Here is a 16,413-nt window from a genome sequence, read left to right as displayed (position 1 = left end):
TTATCAAAACAGAGGGTTATTAGATTACAGTTAAATGAAAGTATCTTTTAAAGTCACTGTTATTTTTCCTTGGCAAAGATAAGTCATACCTATTTGTGACCCACTTCATCTGGGTCAGAGTCGAAAAAATTGGAAATTATAATTGGCACCTGTCATATATATCCAGCCTGCCTCTCTGCATTGGCAAGGCAAGTCTTTGTTCACTGAGAGGCATCAGTGGACCCCCACCATCCAGGAATGAGCCATGCAGATTGCCTGTTGTGGTACCTGAAATTCCCATTTGAATCACTGCATGGGGCTGAGGCCTGGTTTCAGGCAGGCCACTATTAAAGTAGAAACTTCTCGCCCTGGAGGAGCATCAAATTCCCATTTTCATAATCAATAACACATTGATCCATTTTGGTCTGTGATAAACGAAGAGACCTGGATCCTGGGAGCATAAGCCAGGGACATGCAAATGAGACCAGTTAGCGCTCAGCAGCCTGAGATGTGGGTAATAGGGAAGGGTCGGTCGCCAGAGCAGGGAGACGGCCAGTTAGGAACAGGTAAACCTTGGAGGGCCAGGTGAGGCAGCATTGAAAGGGGAGGCGGGTTGCTGGGTAAAGAAGCACTTGCTTCATACTTTCTCTTTTTGTTTCATGACACCAGGATCCGCCCAGCTGCTTAAACCAAAAACCTGGAAGTCATCCTAAACCACCTGAGAACTTGTTTGAAATGTAAATTCTTAGGCCTGCAGCCATAGCTATTGAATCAGAAAGCTTGGGGATGGAGCCTAATGGTCTCTTTCATGACAAGGCATCCAGGCGACCCTCATGCATGCGGAAGTTTGACAGCCACGGGTTTAGGCTGTTAAAACGCCTTGCCCCTTTCATTGGTGTCTTCACGTCTTGTCTGGCAACTTGGCTCCATTCGCCCCAGCCCTTCAAAAATGCCATTCATTCACCATTTTGCAGAATTTTCTGGAGAAAAAAATATGATCAAGTCATGTCCCTGCTTAAAATCTTTCAGTGCATTCCTAGTGTTTCTAACAGTTGATGCCTTTCCTGGGTTACTGTTCATGTGCTGCTCCTCCTGCCCAGAATGAGCCATGGCCATGCTCTCACTATTAAAACTGACAAATCCTATTCATCCTTCAGAGTGCTGCTTATACATTACCTCTTTACCAATCCAGAAAGCTAGCTGCTCGTCTTCCTGTCTCCTGCTGAACCTCATACCTATGTCTTTTACAGACACTTACCGTATCGCTCTAAGTCCATTACTCCTACTAATTTGTGATCCTTTGGAGAGCAGGGACTGTATCTTCTTCATTTTGTATCAATAGCATATTGCAAAATGCCTGGCACTTAGTAGGTTTTTAGTACATTTTTGGGGGGGAGTGAAGATATACTCTGTTCAAGCACAGATTTTCCTGAAATTGCTTCCAGAAATGCCCAGCCCACCCGCCGCTCCCGCAGTCAATCCCCACACCATTGTCCATGGGGCATTCATACATGTTCTTTGACTAATCCCTTCCCCCTTTTTCCCCATTATCTCTCCCCTCTGGTTACTGTCAGTTTGCTCTTTATTTCAGTGTCTCTGGTCCTGTTTTTGCTTGTTCGTTTATTTTCTCCCTTAAATTCCTCTTATAAATGAGATCATATGGTATTTATCTTTCACTGACTGGTTTATTTCACTTAGCATAATATTCTCCAGTTCCATCCATGCTGTCACAAAAGGTAGGAATTCCTTCTTCTTTCTGCTGTGTAGGATTCCATTGTGTAAATATAATCTTTAATGTACAAAGCAGAGCTGAAAGTGGCACCTTAGCTCCTTAATTCCCTGTCTTTTCTAGTCTGTGGGGCATAGACTTCCACAGACAGCCCCGCACTCCACTCCACAGATCCAAATTAAATTTTAAATAAGAAAATGGCAAGAATAGCAAAGTCAGGGGGGAAATACTCACATTAAACCATCTCCTCCTATAGATAAATAGATATATGCTATCGTGTTTGACCTTGACAAGGAGGATCGAATTCCTCTTGCTCACAAATCCAACAATATTTTCCCCCAAGGTTGTCGTTGTAAGAAGGATGTCCCGCCTCTCAGGCTTTAGGTGTCAACTCTCACAGCTAAGCTCCTCTACCCATTTCTAAAGCATTGTATAATTTCTTAAGTTTTATATACATGATGTGGGGAGGGAGAAACGGAATTGGCTGAACTAACAAATTTGACATTTTATAAAATCAAATGTAGTCAAATTAGCAAAGCATATTTGGATTTCTCCCTTTCCTCATTTCTTTCCTCTCTTTCCTTTCCTTTCTTATACCACTCCTTTGGCATTGCAGGAAATTGAACAACAATACAGAGATTTATGTTCTCAGGAGAGATAAATACCTATATTCCTTTTTCAGCAGCAAAGCAAAATAAGGAAGTCGCATTTTCCCAAAAATTCATGAAGTTCAACTGAATTTTTTCATTCACAAATATACTTGAATAAACATATTCTTGTAAATATCAATTATTAAGTAGTAACTTTTTAATTTAATATTGAAAAGTAATAAATAAAAAGCATTAGAATTCAATGAAGGTTTTGGGGGCTTTTTGCCATATAGAAGGAAAAGTAAATTAACTTTCTCTTCCTGAATAACTACTTTATTTGAGTTGAAGAAAAAACAGATCCAAATATGCCAAGATTAGACTGTCTCTTAGCACCTAAAGTAGCCTGTCATCAATAAGCTATTTATTATGGGTTTTTCATTTGGATTCGCATAGTTGCTCCATTGTTACTTCTAATAAAAATGTAATTAAATTCCAAGCCAGTCTTATGCCATTTAGGTCAGATCTAAGGAGTCGATAGCACTGGACCAAATAGAATGTGCCATGGTAAACAGTTAATTCATGTAGCACTAATTAATTGCCATAAATTAAGTGTGACCTTAATGAAGCATGAACATTTTAAATGCCATTTCAAAGGTCACCGTGTTTTATGGTTGTAAGAATTGATACCCTGAGACAAACCTAATGTTAGCCTTTTTAAGAACTGGGAAATCCTTCTCAATTTTGAAAGTCATTTAAATATATTTTATATAAATAGAGACTTTATTTGATTTAATCCATTCTACATGCTTTTACTTTTTATGCTTAAATTATAAACTGGGGGAATGTCATATTCATTCAATCTTCAGCAAATAATTTGTTAGGCATGTACTATATACTAGGCACTGATTAAGGCATTAAGAACATATTAGTGAACCAAATAGAGATTTGCCCTCATGGAGTTTATATTCTTGTGGGAGAAACCAGACATTAAACAAATAAGTAAATTATAGTGTTCGTTGGAAAAGTGCTATGGGGCAATATACTAATGTAGAAAAGGGATCTAGGGAGTTTATAGAGGCAGATATGCAATTTTAAATGAGAAAGGAGAACCTGTTCTACAGTGAGCATTGTCTGAAGTTGGCGGTGACTTCACAGCAGGAGAGGGACCATCCAGCCAACCAGGCGTCCAGTGAACGAGGTCAGCTGCATGTGCTGACTGAGGAAGTTGAGCCTGGCAGGTGGACTCAAAATAAATTGAAGTGCCCATGCACCCAACTTCAGTTCTGAGCCAAGAGGCTAGACCTTAAAAGAAAAATGTCTGCTTTGCTTCAGAGCAAAGCAGAACATGGGCCTATAAGCAAGTGGAGCTGTTTCTAGAACTCGGCAACAGGAACCGGAGTCGAAGCTCAACTACATGGATCAGGAGGAGAACCCAAGATGGAATCTGAGGGGGGAAAATGGAGCCAAGCCACGAGACTTTGAGGCCAAGATGTTTGGTACTTCCTCCTAGGTGTCCAGATTGGCCCTGTGGGTGCAGCTCAAGGATGCAAGGAGAGCCGGGGTGCTGAAGCTGGAAGCCTTGGTTGACCTTAAAGGCATAGCCCGGGATCCGCCTCTGCTCAGGGCTTAGGGAAGTTGTGATGAGGCAGCTTTTAGTTGCTCTGCTCCGTGTGGAGGAGAAACCTCCCCTTTGAATGTCATCCTCCGTGAACCAGACCATTACAGACTCAAACAAGACTCCGGGCCCAGAAATCTACAGGTTACTCTAACTATTGAGAGGAAAGTTAGTGAGTCCGACGAGGCTCTAGTGATCCTTTTCCAAGGGCCCTCCCAAACCCCCGTGTTCAGAGACTCAAAAGGATGGAGCAGATTGCTGCTTTCTCTGGCACTTTGCAAATTACCCAATGCGAATTCGTGGCGCTTCAGTGAACTTACTTACTGTAAAGCAGAGTTTCTCAGCCTCAGCACGATTGACATTTGGGGCCAGGCAATTCCTTTCTGCGTAGGGTAGGGGATTGTGCTGTGCATGGCCGGATGTTTAGTAGCATCCTTGGCCTCTACCTGCCAGATGCCACTAGCACTCTCCTTCCCCACTAATGGCAATGAAAAATGTCTCCAAATATTGCAAAATGTCCCCTAGGGGCAGGATAGCCCTCTATTGAGATCTGCACTTTAAAGCTTTAATAAACAAGTATATTTTAAAGACTTATATTTATAAAAAATATATAAGCTGACATTAAACACTTACATATTTAGAAAAGAATATTTTTTGCAAGATGGTACATACATAACAAAATGAGGCACAGCGAGGTGCAAAAATACTACCTGAACATTGGAAAATGACTCCCAATAATTGATAAACGGTTGTTTCAAAGTTTTCTGTAATGAAAAAATAAAGTAGTGTGTGTTTTGGAAACCATTTAAATTATTACATTAGAACATCCTAAGTGATCAGGAGTGCATCAGGCAGAGGGCAGATGGGACGAGGTCAGCATCTGTTAGTCACCAGCGGGGCCGGCAGCTGCCCACTGGAGCTTGATGCTGGTCAGGTGGCGGGAACACGTGGATTCAGATTAACAGCTTTAGAAACATGTTTATATTCTTTATAAACAAGAATCCAAAAGGGCAGAATTTGAGGACTGTTATTTGGAAGCCTTCCAGGCTTTGACATGCCTTTTTTTTAGACTCCTTGGAAGGTAAGGAATCTCCACAGCTGGTTTGTAGCTATGGTATACTTCCTAAACTTATCTGCATCCACATTCTCCATGCATTTTATTGTAAAATTATTATTGCTTCTGGCAAAGTTTTAGAATTTTTTCTCTATCTATGAACACTTAGATCCACACTGCCTAGAGCAGTGATTTTCAACCTTTTTCATCTTACGTCACAAATGAACTAATTACTAAAATGTTGTGGCACACCAAGAAACGTGTATTTTGCTGATCTGACAAAAAAAAATAGGTATAGTTTTGATTCATTCACACCAGACAGCTATTGTTGTGTTGGCTGTTGTCATTTTCTTATTCAACAGTCTAAGGGAAAAGAGGTCAGTGTCCCTGACTAAATAGTCAGGTACTGCATGTTTTAAAAATTCTTGCAGCACACCAGTTGAAAATTGCTGGCCTAGAGGAACTGAGAAGCAGATATTAAAGGCTAGGAGGCGTGAGAATGGAGTCAGACATTTGAGAGATAAAGCACTGAGTCGCTGTCCTTAGAAGCAGAGAGTAAAGAAGCACTGCTATTGGGATAAAACCATGTCATGAAAAAAATCATGTAATTTTAAGGTCAGGGAAAGTAGAAGTATATTTGTTATTTTATTTGTAAATATTTGGGGGGGGTTAGTGGATTACCCACCACCTTTATTAAGGAGTTATCCTTCATCTTTACTTACTATGATGAGTAGTTATAATATGACAAATATAGGGTTAAAAAAACACATCAGCTCATCATATTCTAAAAGGTGCTTAGAGTTTAATATGTTGTTTGAAGCTGTTAGAATTATAGGGTTCTTGTCCCTTCCTCTGTTTCAAAGCTAATTTTATAATCAACTTATTTAAAATACTGAGGGTATCTACATCCCTCAGTGATGAAAATAATAAGTAATACATAGCGCTCACAATTTATAAAATGTTTTTACAACTATTTCTTGATTGGCATAATAACCCTGTGATACAAAGTAACTGAGGTTCAGATTAATTTAAATAAAATCTATACTGAGAATTAAAACCATTCCATCAAGACAAGTAGACTGCTTGTTTTTGTGAAGTCGAGAGGAGAAAGAGACCAAAGAATCTTGTTCTGTGAACTCCTGAAATTAACTACCAATGAACTGATACATTTAATTCTGTCAAAAACTTCTTTTTGACGCATAAGATAACATTTGATATCTGTAAATCAGTTAGCATCGATAGTGTTTGGATTAATACTATTTGAAAAAAGTTGATTCATTGCCAAAGTGATGAGAAAAGTGCCTCATTCAATGATGGCATATCACAGGTATTCTGTCATATTCTAATTGGAGAATTACTGGCTAAAAACTTGAGTAATTCCTCCTCTGTTGTGCCATGGCAATGCACTTCATCAGGGGCATGCTCTAAATCCTTGCCTTTTCTCTGAGCCTCTGTGTGTGTGTGCTACCAAGCACACAGTGCTAAAGCACTTTTGACATGGTCTAGTGTGGACCCATATTTTTTTGAGTGCATGGAAGTATAAGCTTAGAGGGTAATGATTAAGAGTATGGACTTAGAGCCATGCTATCTAGTTTCTAATCCCAGCTCTTCTACTTATGAGCTGTGTGAACTTGCTCAAGTTATTTGGCCTTTCTACGCCTCAATTTCTTCATCTGTGAAATGCGGATATAATAATACTGTCTACATGGTAGAATTGTGGTGAAGATTAAAAGAAGTAATATTACAAAGCATTTAGAACAATACCTAGAACATACTAAGCACAATGTATTAGCTGCCATTATTTTTTATCTTCATTATTATTATTATTATTGTCTAGTTCCCACAGCAGTCTTAATGAAACATCTCACCAGCTCAGTATGTCCTTGCAAGAAAATGAGATGAACATGGTAATTGCAGATAAATAACCTTCATTAGGAAATTTCCAGTTGGAATATGGCATGTTAAGGAGAAACCATTTTACTATTCTTTCTTTTCTGAAAGAAACAGTTGTTTCCTGAAGGAATAGCCTTCATTGAGAACACATTTACAACAGCTGAATGACTTTCACCATTGAAATTTCTCCACTGGGGATCTTGGTATGTAGAAAGCAAAAGCAAAAACGAACTCTACAGGGTTTTTTGTGTCTTGTATTTCATTTACAATGGTGATTTGATGAAAGATGTGATCTAGAATTAAGAGCTGGTGATTGAATCAGAATGTTCTTTGAGGAAACTGAACATAAGAATTCCTTATATGATCCCCTTCTGCTGTCAAAACTGACATTGGTGAACCCATGCCACTTACTTATACATGATATTCATCAATTTTCTTACTTAAAGAAAAGTCCGGAACTGATTTGAGGGGAGGTTACTTGTTTCTTGAACATCATAGTAGAGAGGCTAACACAAAAGACTTACAAAGCTGATTGAATTTTGAAAAACAAGGAAAAAGTATTAAAGCATTCTCAACATCACACAAGTTTCTTTAATGCACTCTTTCATTGCATTACCTTGCTGTAGACAAAAGGGTACTCCTCTTTTAGAAATATCTGTTGAGAACATGCATTGAGGAAGGAGTAGAATTCCCTCCCACTTTCAGAGACTACTGTTACCAACATAACCCAGATAATTTACATCATTTTCACCAACCTTTTCTTTTTTTAAAGTTCTGTGTGTTACTTTCTCCACATGAAAATATGTAGGAGCCATGCTTCCACGTGCCCATGTGATAATATTTAAATGGATAATTATAGCAACTTCTGAGAATCAGAAATGGGGACATTTCTCTCAAAAATGTGCGTGTCTAAGTAAGGCTGTACCAAGTTCGCCATCACTTCCAGATTCCTTGTGCTTAACGAAATGTCCCCTAATAAGGATTCCTTCCTATGTATAGCATGGATTTTAATACTCCAATTCAAGGTTCCTCTTTTATGCTGTTGTATTGGAAATGTAGAATGCTTTTATTTCAAACTTATGATGTATAAGTTTCCTGACTCATGATACACATAAAGTCCCAGTTTTCAATTATTCTTTTTTCCTAGGTGCACTATGCTGGATTTTCTGAAGTTTATAAAAGGAGACATACTCCCTACAACTTATATGCTAAATGGTTTGATGTCAACCACATGTTCAATAGAATCAGGGATTTGAGATAGCAATATGCTTTTAAAAATGTGAACAAGATTTTTTGCTCCTTTATCCTCTTCTGTTAATCTTTCCTAAAGTTTCTTCAGCAATTTACCCACGGATTCGACATATATCTATTAAGTGTTTACTATATGTCAGGTTTGATAATAAGCACTTGGAATATACTCGGCTCTTATAAAACTTGTACATACTACTATTCTAAAATGAGAGATGGACTGTATTGAATGATCATACAAATGTAAAATTCCTACTGGGACAAGGGATACAAAAATGTATAATGGTACCATGCTAGTCTAAAATAAGAGTATATTTTCTAAGACCCCATGTAATATGAGATTATTTCTCCCTATTCACTACTTTTTAATCGAGGTATAATTCACATATAACATTAGTTTCAGTTGTACAACATAATGATTATTTGTATTTATTACATAACAATCACCACAATAAGTCAGGTAACATCCGTCGCCATACATAGTTACAGAGCTTTATTTTCTTGTGATGAGAACTTTTAAGATCTCTCTTAGAAAGTTTCAAATATGCAGTTCAATCTTATCAATTATAGTTCCCATGTTATACATTACAGCCCCATAAATTATTTGTTTTATAACTGGAACTTTGTAGCTTTTGACCCCCTTCACCCACTTTGCCTACCTCCCACCTCCCTGCCTATCCCTATCCACTCGTCAGTGGGGCAAATCTATACCCATTCAGTGTGCATCAACCGATGGAAGTGTGACTAGATCCTGCCCCACTCCTCAGAACTTACGCTTGAGACCGATAAATGTGCACAGCACCAAATCCAAGCCCCAGACTTTCTGCTGGAGCGCCTCAGCTGCAACGAACTGCCATCTCCCTGTCTCCCCACACACAAAGCGCACACAAACCTGTAGGGCCCAGCATGCACCGCTCTCCAGAGCATGCGGGACGGTTCCTCTCAGAAGCACGATGCCAGTCAACGCCTGTGCCCCACCTCTTCCTGCCTAGTTGTTGTACAGGAGAGTGTCTCTAAATACACTTGGAAGAATGATAGGGGAGCGGAGAGAGTTTGAGGGAAATTCAAAGAGCAGACCTCATCCAATGGAGTGACAGCAGCCCTCTTCTCTCAGCAGTCTCAATCCTAGATCTCTGCATCAGGAATGAGACAGTAGAACAGAAAGAATTCCCTCCCTGGATTTTCCCCCATGACCGCTGTCTTCTAAGGAGATGCCTGAGTTTTCCTTGAGTAAAAACTCTGTCCCCCAGACAATGGCTCTTGGTTATCCCAGCCAAGCCTTTTTGGAATCGCAAACAAATGAAGCAATGACAGTTAAGTGTCTGGAGCACATGCTCTGGCAAATCAAGAGCGCTCTACTTGTAGACTTTTGTGTCTGCTGTGAATCCATTCAGAAACATAACCGGCTCCCCTGAAGCCAGGAACAGCTTTGGGCACCAAGCCATAGCATAAGTGGAATCCACTAGGAGGAAGGGTTAAAGGGATGGAAAAAAAGTATGTGTTAAATATTTGCAAAACAAGATCTCACTTAAAGGATTTTAGACACCAGTTTTAGGGTACCTAGATATTTTTAAAACATCCCCTTCAAATCATACCTTGCAATCTAGGAGACCGTCAAAGGTGTTCCACCTGACTCTGAGGACAAAAGTAGCTATTTTTAGCTTCTGAGGCTTATGAAACACACACAGGAGCTTGGGGTTAAGTCCCAGGCAGGGCTGGAGCTTTTTACAAAGGCCGTGTGTGATCTGACGTTGTTTGTGAATCACCAGCATTGCAGGTTCCGCGGCCCTTTGTCGGCCTGGCCTGTGCCAGGCAGGCTGGGCTCCCCCCGCTGCCGCAGCGCCCTTCTGAAGCCACATCAAATGCACCAGAAAGAAGTGTTTGGAAAGCAGATGCTTGTTAGGCCACCAGAAGTAGACATACCCCAGGGGAGGAAGAGAAGAGGGCAAAGCAACTGTTCAACAATGTTATCACATGACAGCCAAGAGAACTGCCTGTCACAGCATCACTGTGACCGCAGAGCTGACACTTCAGACACCGAGCCAAGGAGCCTAGAAATCCTCTGTCTCAGGAAGACCAAACCCAGCTTAATTGGCAGCGCCTCTGACAAATAAAATGCCAGAGAAAAATGCTGTCACTTTTCCCTTTTCAAATCATAAATTACCCTAGTTTCCTGGAAAAGAAAGTCTAGACAGACTTATTGCCCCCTTGACAAAGCCAGAGACCGGCTCTTTGAGAATCTTACTTGAGGATGTAAAGAAACCTCTAACCATTCAGACTTCCAGAAGGTGGGGGTGAAAATTGTCACAAATGATCAATGAATGCCTACTCTCAGAGGTCTGACCCCGTGAGAGTGAGCTGGCTGAAGTTAGTGAAAGAGCCAGTTCTCATTGTGATAAAGCACATCCTGGCAAAGCCACAAAAAAGAAAATTATAGCAATCAATACAGATTAAAATGAAAACCGGATGAAGTTTTCAGCCAAATTCGTCTCCACTTCTGCTGTAATGGATTAACTTTTGAGTGCTGATATCAGCACAATTTGCAGATCCAGGACATTGGATATGGGAGTCAAAATTGGGTAGAAATTTAATTGAAACTATAGCGGGCCCTTGACATTTACAAGGGTAGTGCTGCCTCTTGCACTTGCCAACTTCTCCCATAATTGAGCTGCATTTGAAAAGTCGGCTTTATCCCTTCAAAAGACTTGTGCCTACCTTGACCTCTGCGTAGCCTCTCTTGATATATTTGATATATTTAACTGATAATCTCTAGATGTACTGTCTAGGCTTTGACAGAATCACAGTGGAGCTTCCTGTAAGGGAATCTGGCTGTCCAAGTGCAAGCTTAGTGGGATGAATCCTGTGGAATTTACCAGAGAACAGATAGAATCCAGGAAATAAAGGCTACCCACAGGATTCGCAGCCAAACAGCAGAGTCCGTGTGGCAGGAAGAAAAATACCCTCCTCTCCCAAAATGTCCATATATGACCCCTGGGAACTGGGGATATGGTGCCTCACATGAAAGGAGGGGATTTACAGGTGTGATTGAATGAAGGCTCTTGAGATAAAGATAGTGTCCTGAATTATTCCAGGTGGACCCAATATAATCAAAGGGTCCTTATAAGGGGGAAGTAAGAGAGGGTCAGAGGAGGCGATGTGGCAATGGAAACCAAGATTATAATGATACAATTACTGAAGGGGGGGGAGTGTCACAAGAAAGGGATGAGGCATCTTCTAAAAGCTGGGAAAGGCAAGGAATGAATTCTACCCTGGAGTTTCCAGAAGGAATACAGTCCTGCCTACACTTTGATATTAGTCCAGTGAAACCTATTTTCTATTTCTGACCTTCATAACGAAAAGAGGATAAATTTGTGTTGTTCTAAGTCACTCAGTTTATGGTCATTTGTTACAGCCACGATGGCAAACTAATACAGCCAACAACATTCATTTTAACAGTCTTTGTTTCTTCTCATTTTCTCTTTCCAACTTCAAATGAAGCATTCAATTCAATCAAGGTTTCTGGAATGATCTTTTTTCTCTCTTTGAGGACAACTCCCTAACCTCATTCACTCTTACCTGCCATGGTGTGATAGATAACTCCTGGTAGGAGAATTTTCATTTCCAAACAGCACCAGGGAGAAGCTACTTTCTATACAAAGAGGACTGATGCTGAGTAACTGCTCAGAGCTGGGCACCATCATGGGTATTTTGCACCGACCTTAGTTCATCTTTCCAACTGCTTTCCAAAGTATCACTCCCGCAATCGTTTTGTGGCTGAGGGTACCAAGGGTCCAGGATAGCGAGTAACTTATTCTGTCAATGAGTCGTCAGAGGTGGGACTAGAGCCCAGGTCTCTATGACTCCAAAATTAAAAAGTTCTTTCCATAAGAACATGCTGCTTCTAATTGACTTATACAAAGCATACAGCGCTAACAGCACAATGTCTGCATCAATTTGGATGAAGGAGTCATTTGAGAAGCAGGCGCCACTCCCAGGAAAGATGACGGTGAAGGGACAATCTAATTCGGGGGAGGACCTTTTCGATAGGTTGTCCTGGATTCGACTGCTGTTTCCTCTCAGGGACAAAAACGATGAGCGGTGGGTGTTGCCACTTCTAATAATTTTAAATCTCCTTCTAGGAGTATTTGCGTTTGGGCTTTTTGCTACTGACATTTTTGTAAATGCCGGACAAGTAGTCACGGGGCACCTAACGCCATACTTCTTGACGGTGTGCAAGCCAAACTACACTAGTACAGACTGCCGAGCCCACCACCAGTTCATCAACAACGGGAACATTTGTACCGGGGACGTGGAAGTGATCGAAAAGGCTCGGAGATCCTTTCCCTCCAAACACGCTGCTCTGAGCGTTTACTCCGCCTTATATGCCACGGTGAGTATGTGAGAGTCTTGCCATCTTTCCCAAGTTGAGCTCTAGCTGGGATGTGTGTCTTTCTGCCCTCTTCATCCCCATTCTTTCATCACTGTCACTTGTGATTTTTCAAGCCTTGTTGCAACATGGTTCTCCTATGAAATATCATGCTGTTGCCCCCACCCCCAACATCTCCATATAACACCTTGACCTGCTGGAGGATATTAGTTCTGGAAAGAATGTTGATAATCACTTAGTCAAATTTTCCCGTTTTACCGATGCAGAAACTGAGGCTCCAAGAATAGCTAAGAACCCATAGTTAGAAGTGGTAGCCAGGCTTCTGGCTGCATGTCTGGGATTTTCTCTTTGTCTAAGTGTTGATTGGTTCCAGAACAGTACATATTGGTCACACCTGCCCACAGGTTTGCAGGTGCGGGCCTTAGATGAGTGGCTCTTCTGCCGCGCACATGCCCGGGGTAAAGACACAGCTTTCCTGGGCTCCTCCTGACACTTCTCCGTCACTTTGCCAGCACGAATGGGTTACCTACAAGACCCCCAATACCCAAAACTTCACTTCTTACCACTCCCCAGATCACACAGGCTTTGACTGTCTCCATGGAAGTATAATGTTCTCTAAATGTTTGACTCTTGTCACAGAGAAAACCTAAAGTGCATCCCACATCTTAAAATACAAGAAGAATAATGATATTCCCTTAATTTTTCTACTCCTTAATTGCTTCATTTGGGAAATGATCTCATTGCACCTTTTCTGACCTGTGCTTCTGTGGGGGCTAAAAGGAATATTAAATACTTTTCCTCCCACCTTCTAAGTTCTTCTGGATGGGCTAATTATCAGATTAGCAGAGACAGATGAACAAGAGAAAAATCAAAGTTTAGTATATGCATACTGGGAATTCACATAGGCATGATAATTCCATGAAAATTCCTAAAACAATGAAGCAGCATAGGATATATAAGATGTTTTTGGGACAAGGTGAAAGGTAGGGAACAGGGTGTCAGATTTCAGAAGTGAGAATGGGCGAGGCCCTGGCCAGGTAGCTCAGTTGGTTGGAGCATTGTCCAGATGCGCCAAGGTTGTGGGTTTGATCCTGGTCAGGGCACAGGCAGGAATCAACCAATGAATGCATAGAAGGATGGAGCAAAAGGATGACCTCTCTCTCTCTCTCTCTCTCTCTCTCTCTCTCTCTCTCTCTCTCTGTCTCTAAAATTAATTCTCAATAAGAGAGAGAATGGGTGATTTATAGGCAGTTGAGGGAAGGTGGAACACATGTGGCAGGAAAATCCTTGCTAGCCAACTCAGAAACAAGGAGACCCAGCGGGTATCTAGCTAACAGGCTTCTGCCTGAAGCCCTCTGTCTACCATAGTTAATTCAAGTTAGGCTAAGGGAGCATCCGAAATTCTCCTTCCTGAAGCACCTTTCTCTGTCCCAATCTCTTAGGCAGGAAAGCAGGGAGGTTCAAAAATTCTTTCTGAGTTCTGTTTCTTAATAAACAGCTTAAAATCGATATCCCAAAAAAGCAGCTGCAGGATGGAAAAATGTCAGTCCCTTCACTTGCGTAGACCTGAGAGTTAAGGATCAGCTCAGAGACTGAGTATCGTATGCAGCTACCGTGGAAGCACGACTGTTGGTAGGAAACATCACTTTTCCTTACTGCAACTTATTTTATATTCAGGAAATGACTGGTATAGTGATTCTCAATGAAAGGCACCGGAAGGAGAAGGCAGAGGAAAGACCCCTGTCAAAACGTCCATTCTTCCCAGAGATTCTGAGCACGCCCTCCACCCCCAGGGGAGCATGTTCCCATCCCCTCTCCTGAGAGCCTGCCTCTGACGGAAGACTGTCCCTGCAATTACTCTGAATTACTTATATTCAGGGTAGAGAAGAGGTGGCTGACTACCAGTCGGGTCTCTTTAGTAGACTTTAAAATAAATTGTTAAATAGTCTCCTTAAAACAAAAGTTCCTCTGTGTCCCATTTACAGGATCACATCCATAGGACCAATTTGTCAACCAACAATTATCCAAAATGAGTCTTCCTAGTTACTCCATTTAGATCTTCTCTTTAATGAATACATGACAAAAGCTTATTTCAGCTGCCCCCTCGTTAAGGCCACATGAACATAAATAATACAGAAGCCTCAATATACAAATAGCTCAGTGAGCCTTCTTCACTTCACTAAAATAAAATAGTATGTGCCAGGTATTTTTTTTTTTTAAGCAAAGAAAATCCTGTCAGGCATTCAGCATATTTTTTTAAATTTTCTAAATACTTACTTGCTTTAAATTATCTAGTACATAAGTTATATGAAGCATCTAGGACATAAATTGTATGAAGCTATGTACTTTTGCACCTTTTTCTATATTTTTTTAGACTCAAGTCATTGCTCTGTGAAATTAATTTTACAACACCAGTATAAAATCAAATCTGTCATAATAAACTATTCTTATCAAGTAAGATATAAATTTATTTTGGAGAGAAAGAAGTAAGTAGAGTCAGCTCACTCAGAAGAGATGCGGCTATAGCACATTTTTCAAGGATTCAGATATAATCCAATTCAGACTGTGCCTCACAGTCATCAGATAAACCCTGGTACAAGATTCCAATTCTGCAAACGTTCCTGAGCCTCTATTATATGTGAAGTGCTTTCAGAAATTCCTCAACAAATATTTCCTTAGTGCTAGTTAATACTGTGAAGAATACTAATTATCACTTGTGATTTAATTGGAAAGATTTATCAAGGTTATATTTAAAAAACAATATAGAAGAATAAAAAACTTAAATATATCTAGTCTAAATGTTACACAACAGCTTTCACACAGCTGTAATGATATGCTCTAATTTATATAACGCTGATCTAACCACAGTTTTCCAGGGTATCAGCTACGTATAAAAATAAATAGAATCCCATCATCCTGTATTCACACCAGTGTTGAAGCATCATTTGAGGAAATTAGCAATTCCCACTATAATATTGTAAAATTCATCTATTTGAACTTGTATGTGCTCAGGCCACACATAACACACTACAGACTATAATTTAAGCATCAGCATACTTTTTTTCAGGGTTGCAAACTCATTTATCACTTTTGTTAAAGACGTGATGGGTCAATAATGCCCTCTACTGGTTTCTCGTGACCATTACTAAAGGTGATTAAGTGTCTACGTGAAACAGGCACGTCTTCCTAACTAAGCCACTAAGCACACGTCTGATAACTGAGTCTATGAAACGTTACCCAGCTTCTCACAATGAAGTAAGAACAGCCTACATATTACACTTGAAACTAACATAAAATAATATTTAATGCAACTGTAATTGAAAAATAAAATTTTTAAGAAAGAACAGCCTACATAAATCTGGGCTTCCTAAATTTCAGTTGCCATAACTTTAACCTTCTTTACTCGGTTCAGGTCTTCCCAGCCTGTCATGTCATGACACAAGTTTAAAAAAAACTAATATTTTAAAATACACTGGAGTAAATGAATAGATAGAACTGATGGAGTAAATAAATAGAATTGTCTCGAGGAATGTGGAAATCAGTCTCCTCGCACAACTGGAATCTACATGACACACTGATTGAAAAGTTCTAATTCAGTCAATCAACTAATCAGTAAATGCTCTTGTTTTCATTGCTTAGAAGCGTGAAGCAGCAGCTAGAAATATGGGGGACCCAAAAAGTAAAGTGTACAACCACTCACCTACCTGGTCTTCTCCATAAACTTCATTCTCGTAGGTTTATTTAGTATCTGAGCATTGTATTACATGGGCTCTTTAATACCCAAAATGGTGCTTTAATTTGTTGCGTGAAAACTGCACCTTCTGAATCTGATCATTATTATGCAGACATTCTGCATGTCACCATAATTTCTGTTCACATGTCTCCTAAAATTCAAAACACCATGATTAACGGAGATTT

General features: G+C 40.2%; 1 protein-coding gene across 1 annotated transcript in view; it reads left to right on the top strand.

The window, feature by feature from the left end:
• The window catches only part of PLPPR1 (phospholipid phosphatase related 1), a 115,836-nt gene that overhangs the window by 89,962 nt on the left and 9,461 nt on the right, over positions 1-16,413 (top strand). Inside the window, exon 4 of the mRNA XM_054584946.1 lies at positions 12,248-12,498. Coding sequence (XP_054440921.1) covers positions 12,248-12,498 — 251 coding nt within the window. The remainder of the gene's footprint in view (positions 1-12,247; positions 12,499-16,413) is intronic.

The sequence above is a fragment of the Pteronotus mesoamericanus genome, unplaced genomic scaffold (assembly GCF_021234165.1).
Source record: "Pteronotus mesoamericanus isolate MK-2021 breed Mesoamerican mustached bat unplaced genomic scaffold, CSHL_Meso_final contig_78, whole genome shotgun sequence".
NCBI lineage: Eukaryota > Metazoa > Chordata > Mammalia > Chiroptera > Mormoopidae > Pteronotus > Pteronotus mesoamericanus.
Note: the sequence above shows the minus strand (reverse complement) of the source record. Positions and strands in the feature narration are given on the sequence as shown.